The 14,769-nt window shown below is 49.2% G+C and overlaps 1 protein-coding gene across 1 annotated transcript in view; it reads right to left on the minus strand.

The window, feature by feature from the left end:
- Positions 1-3,887: 3,887 nt before the first annotated feature.
- Positions 3,888-14,769, minus strand: part of LOC135102659 (ankyrin repeat domain-containing protein 29-like) — a 93,335-nt gene continuing 82,453 nt past the window's right edge. Inside the window, exons 2-8 of the mRNA XM_064008012.1 lie at positions 10,078-10,188; positions 8,909-9,007; positions 8,229-8,327; positions 7,811-7,990; positions 7,367-7,483; positions 7,061-7,156; positions 3,888-6,390 (exon numbers count right to left, since the gene is read on the minus strand). Of these exons, the coding sequence (XP_063864082.1) occupies positions 5,701-6,390; positions 7,061-7,156; positions 7,367-7,483; positions 7,811-7,990; positions 8,229-8,327; positions 8,909-9,007; positions 10,078-10,188 (1,392 nt within the window). The 3' untranslated portion in view covers positions 3,888-5,700. The remainder of the gene's footprint in view (positions 6,391-7,060; positions 7,157-7,366; positions 7,484-7,810; positions 7,991-8,228; positions 8,328-8,908; positions 9,008-10,077; positions 10,189-14,769) is intronic.

Here is a 14,769-nt window from a genome sequence, read left to right on the forward strand (position 1 = left end):
GCGTCACGGGTGTTGCCGCACACACGCTCGTCACTCCCTGAACTACTGCACTGGTGAGGCTGTGGGAGTCACTAGTGGGTCGTGGGGTGAGTGGAAAGCATCGATTTCTTGGGCATCTCGGAGATAAAGTGCCTTAACGACGCACTTCAGAGGCGCACATCGCGCATACCTGAGAGGCGCACGGCTGAGTAACCTCCGGCATTCACCTCCTCTATACTTCTTTCTCTTCTTTAAGTTTCCAAAACAGCAACGGCAAGCTAGACCTACTGTATGTTTTGTATGACTAAGTAACCTCCCCATCCACATCCTCTTTAGTTTTCTTTGAAATTTCCAAAACAACTGCAAACTAGGCTACTATGTTTTGCGTTACTGGCGTGTAAATAAAAACGAGACGATGCAATGAAACTACGTCCTTTCACTAATACTTCAAGAGTGGCGTGTGATCATTCATACTGTAAGCGTAAAATATAACCAAAAACTACACTGGCTAAAAAGATACGGAGACAAAACAAGACGAATATACTCATACGAAGTTAATGCAACGAAGAGAGAGAGAGAGAGAGAGAGAGAGAGAGAGAGAGAGAGAGAGAGAGAGAGAGAGAGAGAGAGAAACCCCCTGCTTAATACACGCTGTTCATGAGGACTATTAGTAAGTGTAGTTCAGGATCTGCAGCCACAAAGGAGCTCCCTCGTGTGTTGCCAGTCACCGTGATTTACAGGAACTAATGTTTTGGTGCGTGCTCAAGTTGATCAGGTTTGTTGAGATGCTCAGATTATTGTTACGTCGCGGTGGCTGCAGCTTTGACTACCAGTAGGGAAGTAGAGAGAGAGGGAGAGACAGAAAAAAAAAAGACTGCCAGTTAGACGGGTAATATAAAATACATAAGTAGATAATAATAATAGACATGAAAGCATCCTCCTAAAAGAAACACAAGTCAATCCTAAATGGTGATGCACATAACCCATGTACCCTTCACGCACATCAGTAGGTAATGAACTGACGCGACGCCTGCCTGTCTTGAGATAATTAGTGTGTGTGTCGCTGTTATATCATTATTGTATAAGAAATAATCCCTATCCATCCATTTATCATAAATGAGTAAACACGCAATTAATTAGACTTACCTGGTCTTACTCGTTCCTTCCTTTTCGTGGAAGTCTCATGATTTTTTCCCTTTTCTCTCCTTTTCCGTATTTCGTTTTTTTTCTTCTTTTTATCTCCCATTGCCTGCACAAGCAATTTTACTGAAGTCTTTTGAAGTTTTATTTTAGTATTTATTCTCCTCTTCCGTATTTCATGTTTTTTAATCTTTCATTGCTCTCACAGGCGTTTTCTTTTGTCTGTCGATATCTGCTCAGTAAAGGAATCCATAACCTCTCTCCCTCTCTACTTCACTGAACAGCCAAGATTTTATCGTCTGTGTAATCAGGATGAGGCTGCCGCCGGGTCCTCAGTGATGGGCCCTGTGCTGGCGAGCCCTCGGCGCGGCCAGCCAGCTGGCGTCCGGAACTCTTGACGATGCTGGGCAGATATGAAAGTGCTATCCCACGACTAGATGGCCAAGACACCCTAACTTTCCAGCAGTTTTCGTGCACGTGGGCCATACAGTTGATCTCAGAATCTCAAAGGGCAGTGCAGGGAGGCTGTGGCACTGAAATCTTGAGAGAAACTGGAATATCAGTACTGACGTGTTCACACCAAAATAACTAGTGGTTGTGGAAGAAGTGTCCCTCACATATACTCGTACCAGGCCGCTCACTTCGCTCTTTGCCTTCCCTCACCTCTTACCCTTAGACGTGCCTGGTTCAAACACACTGCCTGCACGTGGCACAACACGGCTCACGCCACACTCTTACTCACTCATCACTAGTGACCGCTCACAGCTGTAGTGTTTGTTTACACCCGCTCCTCCAAGGTCAAGCAAGTGTTTTTAATTGATTAGTGTACGCATAGTTTATATTCATTGTTTTTATTTAATAAATATGATTAAAGTATCTGATTATTTCAAATATACTGTTTGCTTGTTTTCTAGTGAATACTACAGGACTTATAATATTTTCTGCTGACAGGCGGTTGCGGTACTTGAGACTTACTCTGCACCGCCCTGCTGGCTGGTGTGTGTGTACAGTCTGCTGTAATAAAACGCTTCTCAGGCCGGGAATATCAGTGATTAGGCTGTTCAGATATTAACCATTCTCACCCATACCTACACACGAATTTTATTTTATCTTCATTTATTTATTCATTTCTTCTTCCTCCTTTACTCTTATTGTATGCAAGGCCACACCAGACCATGTTCCTCTCCTGACGTGCAAGCTCTCCTAATCCCTCGTCCGTCAACACACTAAAGAACTTACTACCGGTGAGGACTGTAGGCACTGGCGGCGATGGGGAAGTCTCCTGGCGGGGTCTCCTTGATTGGTGAGCGAGACTGGTTTTTAACACACACACACACACACACAGACACACACACACACACACACACACAGATGGGGGGGTGGGTGGAGGAGAAGTAAAGAAAAAAAAGTAAAAAAATGGTCGGTTTTCGTTACTTTTTGGTGAACGAAAATCTATCAATAGCGTCAAGGCGGAGCGATGTGGGACGTCTCTTGAGGAGTCAGGCACATTTTCCTGGGTCAGTTAGGTAATGCTTTGCAGTGTGTCAGACGAGGCTGCGTAAGGTGAGGGAGTCTCCTATCTGTTTATCAAATCATGTAAGAGCACGCGAGGGACTAAAATCCTCTCCACCAGTCAGGTTGCCATGATGTCACCTCCGCCCCGTGGAGAATGTTAGTGTTACTTTTATTGTTCAGTGCAAATGAATGCCGAACAAAAATGGTTTAGTCACAACATTGTAAAACTAGAGGCACGGAGCTTCATCTATAATATTAACAATTGTTTTCTAGCAAAAGCTTTAATTGGTTGCTGTCCACTATACATCTCAGGATTGTCAAACTGGAGACTTATCAACAGGACTCCTTGGACAGCCGCGCCTCCCCGGTGGTGAGGCGCGGAGCTGCGGGGTCAAGCTCAGGTGTTCAAACGATGTAGCCTGACCACGTTGTGATGCTGGAGACAACTGTATCAAGTTAACTATGTTGCTTAGGAGCTGAGATATGCTCTTATTAGCGGTCAAGGAGCTTCAGTACCTGCTTCCAGCGACAAGAAAAGGTAATTTCTCCCTGAGGGGGGAGGTCCACCTTTGGGGAGGGGGCGCATCGCTCAGCCTTGGCAGGTGACCGAGGCGGGGAAAACAGATGAAAAAAAAAAAAAATAAAAAAATCAAAAGGAAAAACAATGGATGTGGCGCCCACAGCCTGGCAAGGAAGACCCCGCTCCCAGTTCCATGATAACCAATACGGATGTTTGTCACTCGCACACATGATAAATGAAGCAGCAGACTGGTTCTTGTTTTATAATTGACCACAGGTATATCTTGAGGTTCTGGGCAGCAACACCCTCCCAGGCCCCCTGAGGACGTCATTGTGCGTAACATTACTGCGGTGACAACTTGAGAGATCCTTCAAAACATTCAGTCAATATCCTCACGTCTGCTGCGGGCGTGGGTCGCTCTGCCCCGTCAGGCCACCCCCGCCCCCGCCCTGTGCATGTGAGGCGGGGTGCGGAGGCCAGCACGCCCCGCGGCAGGGCGACAGTGGAATATCGTCTGTCGCTCTAGATTAATTAAGGAATAAAGTGTTTCAGTTCCCTGAGCCTCGCACGAAGCACAGGGTCGTGGCCGGGCCATGAGAAGCACCTCCCGAGCACCGCACCGCCTTCCACTGCCGCCCTGCACGGGGAGGCTGGGAGGTCACAGAACAGCCGCCACCACTCAGGGCTTGGCACATTCCTGTAATTAATGACTGAAGATGATATGCATAAAGTGTTTTTATATCATTCATTATATTTCTTGGGTGCTACAGGATTAAGTAGGAAAGGAGAAGTGATGTGACTCAGACGCCATCAAGCTTACCGTGACCTCTACATACGTACATACACTACACATTCCTCACAACCCAGGATCCCTGCGGCGGGACACGCCTCGCCAGACTGGCTGTGTGCGCGACTCTCCCCAACAACAACGTGAAATTAGCGAGTCGCGGCACAAACTGGACGGTGGCTACAAACTCGGCTTCCAACAACATCATCAGCAGCAGCAGTGCCTTGGCTGGAATAATATACGTAACTACACATCACGGTGAAGGTTCCACACACACACAGCTTTACGATGCAGGGAGCCGCTGCCGCCAGTGGTGTGGACTCGGGTGTCTGCATCACACAGGCTAACACACAGCAGCTCGGCAAGGTGTACGTGGATATCCAAGGCAAGCAACGGGTGTATATATTGTCCTATTGTTAAAGCATTATCTTGTCTGTTACAGTTTCAGTTCTTCACATAGGCAGACATGTTAGAACCTGCTAATATTTCTGCTGAAGCTTACGGACTCCTGTGTGACATGCGGCGCCTCCTCTTCCTCCTGCTCCTCCCTCCATCCCAGCATTCCAGTGAGCGAGCGGCAGGCCAGCACGGCCACCCTCGCCTCCTCCTCAGACACTGTTTGCCTAAGCCACTCCACAACGTCAGCTACAACATTACTGCAGCGTTCATTCATCAAACGCTGTATTAATGTTGCACAACGCTGTCAAAAAAAGTAGTTTTGAGTTTGGATATTTAGTGTTTAGCAGCGGTGTGGAAAAGAAAGGCAATGAAGATTGATTTGGACTGGACATGTGATCGAGGGTGTTCCTGGCCAAGCGTCGCACCGGAGCCACGCGTCGTGTACCGCACACACACATTACAAAACCTGCGTCGTGAGCTCTTAAGAGTATTGACCACCAGGCACATGGTTCAGCCCCAGGCGGCGGCCCGGACAGTGGGTGGCAGGCAGGGACCCGCAGCACGGCGCCGTGGGGGGGGAGTATGCACGAGGGCGCTTCCTCTCGTGCCGCAGCAAGTGGCGATGCAAGCTCGTGAGTCAGCTTCACGCAACTGTCCTCAGGTGTGTATTAAAAAAGGGTTACGTCCATCCTGCCGCCACCACCATCACAACCTTGAGCTTCCCCAGCCTCGCGCGCGGCAGCCTGAGCACCGCCGCGGCCCGCGGGACGCCGCCGAGGCCCGCGAGTATGGGAAAAAGAAAAGAAAAGAAAAGAACTGCTAAAGGTGTTGCATATGTTTTTTAGTTATAAAAGGAAGAACTTGACGTAGTCAAGAGGCAAGACCCGCTGGTGGGCGGGCGCCTGACAGCCGCGGGGCGAGGCGGCGGTGTGTTGGCGTCAGGGCGGCACGGCTCCACCACTCAAGGCTTCCTCCTCGCCAAGGCAGATCAGTACAATTATTCAAATAATTAGTTAAATCATAATTACAGTCAAATGAGTAAATAAAGGTTAAAATTGATATGAATTACCTTGCATAGGTTGTACCTAAACACTCACACCACCCGCCCGTCGCCCGGTCCGCCGCCCAGCGCGGGGAAGCCGCGGAGGGGCGGCGGCCGGATTCCACCTCTCTCCACCACGCCGCGTCATTCGAACATAAAACTGATATACGGTGACTTTCCCAGCAAGTGAATCGTCACATTATCATCTCTAACCTAATATCACCAGTGAATTATTAGGCATTTGTACTGAAACCTGCACAGTTTGAAAATAAATCATGAAACAGATACAAACAAAGCAAAACTCAGCGGGGAAGGCTGTCATGGCTCTGGCGGCTTGTCGTTCCTTTTAACTATAGTGGGCCGCCGGAAGGAGGCGAGAGTTCGGCGGAAAATATTCTTAACGCTGCTCACGTCCGTGTGGGAGGCGTGGCGGGGAGCCTTCTGAAGGGCGGCGATCATGGACTGCGGGGGCTCGCTGGAGATGCTCGGGGAGGGGGAGGGGTTGGAGGAACACGGCGTGCGCCCCCCCACGGAGGTGCAGGAGCCCGTGGCCAGGTTGGCTCTGGGCCGCGCGCCGCCGTCCACCATGTTGCTCAACTCGCAGGACACGTACTGCGCGGGGCGGGAGTTGCTGGGCGAGCTGACGGAGCGCGGCAGCACGGGGCTGGTCTCCACGATGGTGCCCAGTGAGCTGTTCCTGGACGAGCCGCGACTGCTGCTCTGGCTCTGCATGCCCGGCGGCACCGGCACCCCAGACGTGCTGTGCACCAGCCGCGGGGATCGTGGCCCAGGCGACGTCTTCGGGGTGGGGGGACCCTTCTCCTTCTTTTTGGCCAGGGCGTCTTTCAGTAGCTGGACGGCTTCGTAGTGGCGAGCCTGGGCAGCGATTTGTATGGGAGTGAGTCCTTGGTCATTCTTGAGTCCCGGGTCAGCGCCGGCCTGCACCAGGGCCTTCAGCACGCGGAGGTGACCGTATAAGGCTGCGGCGTGAAGTGCAGACTCACCATTCTGAAAGTGGAAGGAAAGTGACAGGTTGACACTGACTGGCGAGATGCTCCTCTAAATGACAGTCACAGTCAATGAACATACCACTTAATACAATGAGTGTTGACTGCGCTGTGCAGCACTCCCACATCTTCCTTTGTAAGAAAACTCAAGTACATCATGTCCCAGCCTGTCCCAGTGTGCCCTGCTGAGGTACGTGTGTCTGTCTGTTGTGTTTTCACGGATAGAGATCCTGCGAGCACACAGGACACTGTGACTGCTGTGTTGGCTGAGAGAGAGAGAGAGAGAGAGAGAGAGAGAGAGAGAGAGAGAGAGAGAGAGAGAGAGAGAGAGAGAGAGAGAGAGAGAGAGAGAGAGAGAGACTTGTACTAACACGCAGTCCTTAGGGTTACAAAAGTGCACACATTAAAGAAGACTGATTGCCTGGCTCGGCCCAGACCTCAACTTGCTCACAGTTTCAAAGACACGGCGGCTCGTCACCACACAGGCGCCGGTGCCTTGCCCAGCTCTGATGAGGCAGGAGGAAAAGCTTCCCACACCCATCCCTCATGCACAAACCCCCAAGTCACGATTTTCTGACGCCACGGTGCCGGTGCATTCCTCCCGGTGCTAAATACTCCCTCCCCGCACCACTCTCGCGGGCAGCACGGCAGGAGGCCCCAGCCAGTGTTACCTTTAGGAGGCCGAGGCAGGGGTTGTAGGGCAGCAGTTCGTGTACCACCTCCACGTGTCCCTTGTGAGCCGCCTTGAACAGCGGGGTGGCGCCGTCCTGCAATACAAGATACACAACCTCAGAACCTCAATCTCAAGCATAAATATCAGTGGTAATTCAACCTGACGCAGCAGGTTCCCACAGCAGTGGCTGAGGGCAGGGTGGCGGCACAGCGGTGTGCCGAGGAGGCCCCGCCGCCCCAGGCACCGAGGCACCGCGGCCCGCTGAGTGACATCATCTTTAAGGTGGATAGGCGAGGTGACTCACGTGTCTGGTGACGTCAGGGTTGACTCCGTGGCCCAGCAGGAGGCGCACCACGCCCTGGTGACCCATCTGAGAGGCGATCCAGAGCGGACTGGCGCCGTCCATCCGCCGCACGTGAGCCTGGAAGGCGCAACACACGTCAGGGTGAGGCGTCATCACGAACACGACCACCTGCATGCCCAGACGCTGACTCTCTCTCTCTCTCTCTCTCTCTCTCTCTCTCTCTCTCTCTCTCTCTCTCTCTCTCTCTCTCTCTCTCTCAGCAAGAGAGAGCAGCGCTGTGCAAGGTAGTTCTGGTGAATATGCAACAGCAGTTCTTATAACATTTCATGACAACGAGACACGCAATGTGTTAACAGAGACACCTGCTGCTGCTGCTGCGCCAGGGCAGTGTTAGCCAGACTAGTGAGAAACAGCTACAGGGGCGGCACGAGGCGTAGTACACACCTTGGCTCCCGCTGTCAGCAGTGTCCGGACGACGCTAGTGTGGCCGTTCTGGGAGGCCACGAAGACTGCCGTGGCGCGGTCCTTCATGGCGGCGTGAGGGTCCGCCCCGCGACGCAGCAGCTCCTGCACTACGTCCATGTGGCCGCACTGGGCCGCCACGATGAGCGCCGTGCCCCCGTCCTGCCGCGACACACACTACTGACCTCACGGCTGCAAGGCGGCACGTGCACCACACACAGCCAGCACCTCACCTGCACTCGGCACGCCGCTAACTGTGCCGCCAAAGGTCACCTCGCGGGTTTACAGAGTGGCAAGACTGTTGTGCTCAAGGTATTTTGTGACAACAACAAGAGTGAGTGACAGACAGACGTCTAGACAGACAGACAAACAGACAGACAGACAGAGGAGGGGGGAGTACCTTAGAGGCCTGGTTGATGGAGCAGCCTCGGTCCAGCAGCAGCGTCACGATGTCCAGGAAGCCTCCCTGCGCCGCGAAGAACAGCGCCCCCGTGCCGGTCTGCGGGGCACACACACACACACACACACACACACACACACACACACACACACACACACACACACACACACACACACACCATCATCACTACTCCGTCCTTCGCATCACTCACAAAGTACAATATATATTCACATTGATCAAGCCATTAATAACAAACTACGAAAAAAAAAAAGTGGGGTGTGCACTACAATTTCGATGTGTCACAGACTAATGATTGCATACTCCCATATTTCATCGGGCGGCGGCAATGTGGGGGGGAGGAAAGGGTGTTGGGGGGGGAGAGAGAGAGAGAGAGAGAGAGAGAGAGAGAGAGAGAGAGAGAGAGAGAGAGAGAGAGAGAGAGAGAGAGAGAGAGAGAGAGAGCTTAAGGTGCTTTGGGAAGGGGAGAGTGAGTGGGGAAGGGGAGAATAGTGTTTGGGGAAAGAGGAGGGAGTATGAGCAGGGGAAAGGGTGACTGGGAGTGGGTGGAGGGGGTACTGGAAAAGAGAAGGGTGTGGAGGGGTAGAAAGAACGTCTGGGGAAGGGGGAAGGAGTGCCTGAAGGGTGGAAAAGAGCGAATTTCTTGAGGTGGAGGTACTAACGTGTCTGGTGGCGTTGGGTTCAGCGCCCTGGTCCAGCAGCTCCCGCACCAGCTCCACGTGGCTGTTGGCGGCTGCGAGGATGAGCGGCGTTGTCCCATCCTGCGGCATGACACTTGTTTACTGCCTCCTCACACACACACACACACATCTCTCTCTCTCTCTCTCTCTCTCTCTCTCTCTCTCTCTCTCTCTCTCTCTCTCTCTCTCTCTCTCTCTCTCTCACCTGTAAAGCTCAAGCAGTCATGTTACAAAGGCGGGCGGCAACAGATGGCGAGCGAGGTAAGGGTGAAAAATGAGACTCAAGCAAAAATAAGACGAAAGAAGGTGGGAGAGTAAAGTTCCACGAGAGAGAGAGAGAGAGAGAGAGAGAGAGAGAGAGAGAGAGAGAGAGAGAGAGAGAGAGAGAGAGAGAGAGAGAGAGAGAAACACGGGTCTATTTTGCAGTGGACCAGAAATAGCTACCTGTGATGACGAGAAATAATGACTTAAGGATCTCCAGTATGTCAGCCTCTATAGCAGTTTAACAAAGGCGGTTATAAGTCAGTGAATCAAACAAAACTCCTACTGACACGTTCAAGCAAGACAGAGCATTAAAAATGAACTCTTTCGCTGCTAAATCATGCTTCCTCTCATGAGCCTCACAAAGACTCACTCGCATTATGACAAACTAAGCAAACACGTCTCAGTAAGAAGGCTGTTCAAGATTTTATACTGATGGATAGGGGGAAGAGATGGTGTACTGTACGTGAGCCGCCTAAAGGTAAAAATGAAAAGGCTGAGGAAGAAAGAGTAGACTGGCTAGCATTTCGCATTCTTGGGTCACTTCGCCCTGAGCCAAAAAGAGAAATGTACAGGAAGAAAGGTTAGACTAGGTATCCCTTTGCATTCTCTTTGTATGTGTATTTACCCTAGAACACCAAGAAGAGCTAAAGTACGAGAGAAAGAGCGAAGGAGCACGGAAGAAAAGTAGCAGTATATGAAGGAGGAAGGAAGAAAACTCATAGCATTCTCTTAAACTCATAAATGCCTCTTACAAAATTAGAGACGCAAAAAAAAAAAAAGATCATGACACACAGGCGCACGACATTATGCCTTCAGGACACCTCCACGCCACGCCACGCCACGTCAGGGTCTTGCCGGGGCGGGGCGAGGCGAGGCGGAACACTCACGCGGTCCGCACAGTCTACGTGCACGCGGCCAGTGTCCAGCACGCGCACCGCCTCCTCCACCTCCCCCTTGACGGCCGCCGCGTGCAGCCGCTGGTCCAGCCTCGTGCACACCTGAAACACAACACTGCGTCAGCTCAGAGAGAGAGAGAGAGAGAGAGAGAGAGAGAGAGAGAGAGAGAGAGAGAGAGAGAGAGAGAGAGAGTCATGCAGAATAGGAATGGCGGAGGGAAAAAGATTATCAGATACATTATGCAAGGTATAGATTATCACCAGTACATAAACCCCTGCCCCCCCAAAAGAACCCACTTCAAAGACGAAAACATAAAAACGAAGTGTAGTGACTGCAAACACCACGCCAAGGACACCACCACACAGAACACTTGCCAATGTTCTGCATAGATAGCTAGCTACTCGTGTTCATCTCCTTTCCCTCCCTCCTTGTGACTCCCCAGTGTGCGTGAGCTGAGGCGCCACAACTGTGCCTGTCTTGTTTATGTTACTCGGTGCTTCACATGTTCGGGTTTCGGTGCTTCGGGTGCCGGGTCGAGTCAAGTCGTATTACTGCTGAGGGTTAACACTTTCCTTATGCTGCCAAAATACATCACAGTTTTCCCTTTTTTTTTCATTCATTTCTAATACCAGGTTAATATTTTCCCTTAAGTACCAGTGGAGGAGTTGCGGCCCTGGGGGAGGTGTGACAGAGGGCCTGGAGCGCTTCTGTGCTGGACGGTTACTTGCTAAACAGACATGAAGCAGGAGACTTTAATGTTTCCTTGTCCTTCACTGGGAGGTTACCGAGACGAGAAAGTTGAAGTCAGCATTGTTCTCCCAGCAGGCAGTGCAGGGTGTGTATCACGGCAAGCAGGGGAGAGGATGGGAATGTTTGTCAATACTCTGCCTACGTTTACACGGTTCTCTCAGCGCCATTACAAAAAATACACATACGAATAAAAGAGACACACTTATAACTGAGAAGGTGAATATATGTGCACGCAGAAAATAAAGTAATGAATAAATGAACACATAAATGAAGGATTAAAAACTAAATCCTCTTAGCAGTAATACCACGGAATATAACGAATAATATTAAATAAGGATAGAAAGCAAAACATTCTCTATATAATTTCCTCCTCTTCTTCTTCCTGCTCCCCATTCTCCTCTTCTACCACCACCACCACCATCACCACCACCACCACCACCACCACCTCGGCTCTCAAATGCACAGGTCTAAATTCCCGCACAAGTCAAATAGTTGGTTGATAAAAGTTCCTTTATGCGGAAGACCTGGAGCGCGGGGGTGGGGGAGATGGGTGGGGGGAAAAGGGGGAAGGGGGGAAGTGCAGGAACCAACCCACATTCCTCCTCTTCCTCCTTCTTTTTTTCCTCCTCCTCCTCCTCCTCTTCTTCTTCTTCTTATTCTTATTCTTCCTCCTTCTTCTCCTCTTTTTCTTATTTTCCTCTTCCTCCTCGTCCTCCTCTTCTCTTTTTCTCCTTCATTCTTCTCTTTTTCTTCGTAATTTTCTGCTTCTCTCTACCTTCTCTTGTTTTCTTTCTCCTCCTCCTCCCCTTCCTCTTCCTCCTCTATCTCTTCCTCGTCCTCTTCTCTTTTTCTACTTCATTCTTCCCTTTTATTCGTAGTTATCTGCTTCTCTCTACCTTCTCTTCTTCTTCTTCCTCCTCCTCCTCCTCCTCCTCCTCCTCCTCCTCCTCCTCTTCCCCTTCCCTTTTCTCCTTCATTCTTCCTTTTTGTTCGCAATATTCTGCTTCTCTCTCTACCTTTCCTTCTTTCTTCTTCTTCTTTCTCCTCCTTCCCCTCTTCCTCCTCTTCTCTTTTCTCCATTCTCCTCTTTTTGAACTTAATTTTCTGCTTCTCGACCAAACTCGTCCTCCTCCTCTTCTTCCTCTTGTTCTTGCTTTTTCTTCCTCCTCCTCTTCCTCCTCCTCCTCCTTTTTTCTCTCCTCTTCCTCCTCTTCTTCCTACTTCATTCTTTTCTTTTTGTTTTCCTTCATTCACTTCTTTCGACTAAACTCCAGACTCTCTATCTCTCTCCCTCCTCTCCTCCTCGTCTTCTCTCCTGTGCTCCTTTTTTCTTCTTCTCTCCCTTCCATCTTTTCCTCAGGTCCACTTGTTTCTCCACCATTTTCTTCACACACGCTAAACTTCACCGGATACTCGCCAATACAACTCCTTATTAACTTAGTCCTCCCCCCATACGCCAATAATTTCCTTCCTACCCTCTGTTCCTGCTTTCCAAATGAATGTTCACTATTCATCATATTTACCTCTCATTTACTTCTCTCTCTCTCTCTCTCTCTCTCTCTCTCTCTCTCTCTCTCTCTCTCTCTCTCTCTCTCTCTCTCTCTCTCTTTTCTTCCTTTTCCACTTCTTTTTTCCTTCCTTCCTTCACTAAACTTTTTTCTTATTTCTTCTTTTATTTTTTTTACTTAGTTTTCTTTCTTTTTCTTCTTCACACAATCTTTTACATGCTCTCCTTTCCTTCCCTGATAAAGACATTCTCTCTCTCTCTCTCTCTCTCTCTCTCTCTCTCTCTCTCTCTCTCTCTCTCTCTCTCTCTCTCTCTCTCTCTCCTTCCCTTCCTCCAAAACTTTCCTTTCTCTCACAAATTTACCTTTTCATTTCCTTTCCCCTTTTTTTCCTCCTCCTCTCCTCTGATAAAGACACCCCCCCCCCTCTCTCTCTCTCTCTCTCTCTCTCTCTCTCTCTCTCTCTCTCTCTCTCTCTCTCTCTCTCTCTCTCCTAGCCACGACACAACCCCTCACTCTTCTCTCCTTTACACTTGCCTTCCTTATCCCCTCCTCTCTCCCCCGCTGCCTCGCCTCTCCCTCCGATCTAATCCCTCCAACACACGGAGACACAGACACGGGGACACAGGGGGACGAGGAAACGGGAAGACGAGGACACAGAGAGGACACAGGGACAGAACTTCACGACTCACAGAACAAACGGTAAACTTAAAAATATATCTTGTTTGGCTAAAAAGAATAAATAAATAAATAAACATAAATAAACGCCTAAAACACACAAAAAAAAATAAAAAAACACGTCTTTTTTATATGCGTACACGGGGTCAAACCATAACGACCCACAAAACAAGGACAAACACTCAAAAAATCTTTCTTGTTTGGCGTGAAAAAGAAAAAAAAAGCACAACAAACAAAAATATATTCCGCCCCCCCAAAAAAACACATCTTTTACACACGGAAACACGAAGACACGAAGACAAAACCCTACAAAGCAAACCCAAAAACCTCAAAAAATCTCTTATTTGCCTCGAAACACACACACACACACACACACACACACACACAGACACACAACAAACTCTCAAAACTAAATAAAATATCCCGTATATTTTACACGGAAACACGGGGACACGGGGACACTGGGACACTGGGACACGAGGAGTACATGCGGAGGGAGCGACATGTAAAGGCAGTGGTAGAGTGCAGAGGGGAGGCAACAGGGGCGGGTTCTCACTCACCCACCTCTGTCTTGCCGCTACGGAAATGATTCTGTCTGGGAGGAGGAAGCTTTGAGGAAAATAAGGGAGGAGGAGGAGGAGGAGAAGGAGGAGGAGAGAAGGAAAGAGGGAAACCGGAGAGGATGGAGAGAAGGGAAACTGGAGGAGAAAGAGGAGGAGGAAGAAAAGGAGAACGAGATGGAAAGATGAAGGGAAGGAAAAGTGAAAGGTAACGAAAGGTTGAAAGAGAGGAACTAGTGAAAGATAAAAGAAAAAAAGAGAAAACGGAAGAGAACGAAGGAAGAATGGAAGGGAGGAAGGAAAATAGAGAAAAGAGCTTTAAAAGAGAATGAGGTAAGGAGAAAAGATGGAGGAGGGAAGGGGGAACTGAAGGAAATGAAGAAGAGAATGAAGAATGAAAGTGAGAAACAAATGAAAGAGGAAGTAAAAGAAGAGAAGAGGGAAGAAAGGAAATAAAGGGAGAAAAGAGAAGAAGGAAAGATGAAGGGAAGAAGGGAAAACTGGAGGAAAAGGTAGAAAGAGAGGAGGATAGAATAGATAGAAAGTGAAAAAGGAGGAGAGGAAAGAAAAGAAAAGATGGAAGGAAGAAAAATGAAGAGAAAAAAAGGAAGGAATGGAAACTGAAGTAAATGAAGGAGAGAGAGAGAGAAGTGGAAAGGAGGGCAGGGAAGGAAAGGAAGGAAAAAAGAAGGAAATTAAAAGAATAAATGAAGAAAGGAACTGGTAGGAGAGTTAGATGAAAGGAGAGAAGGAGGGAAGAAAGAAAGCTAGAGAACATGGAGGGAGGAAACGAGAGAAACCAAAGGAAATGAAGGAGGAAAGAAAGAAAGGAGGAAAAGAAAATGACAACTGATAAAAGAGCTGATTTGAAAGAGAGAGAGAGAGAGAGAGAGAGAGAGAGAGAGAGAGAGAGAGAGAGAGAGAGAGAGAGAGAGAGAGAGAGAGAGAGAGAGAGAGAGAGAGAGAGAGAGAGAGAAGAAAAAAAAGGAAGCAAGGAGGAAATGAGGAAAGATGAAGATAAAAGAAAGGAAAATAAGGAAGGAAAAAAGATTAGCGAAAGAAAGAAAGAGTAGAAAAGTGATTGGCAGAGAGAGAGAGAGAGAGAGAGAGAGAGAGAGAGAGAGAGAGAGAGAATGGGGAAATGAGAAAGCTTAGGCAAAGAACTTACACACACACACACACACACACA

Source organism: Scylla paramamosain, chromosome 8, assembly GCF_035594125.1.
Source record: "Scylla paramamosain isolate STU-SP2022 chromosome 8, ASM3559412v1, whole genome shotgun sequence".
NCBI classification, from domain to species: Eukaryota; Metazoa; Arthropoda; class Malacostraca; order Decapoda; family Portunidae; genus Scylla; species Scylla paramamosain.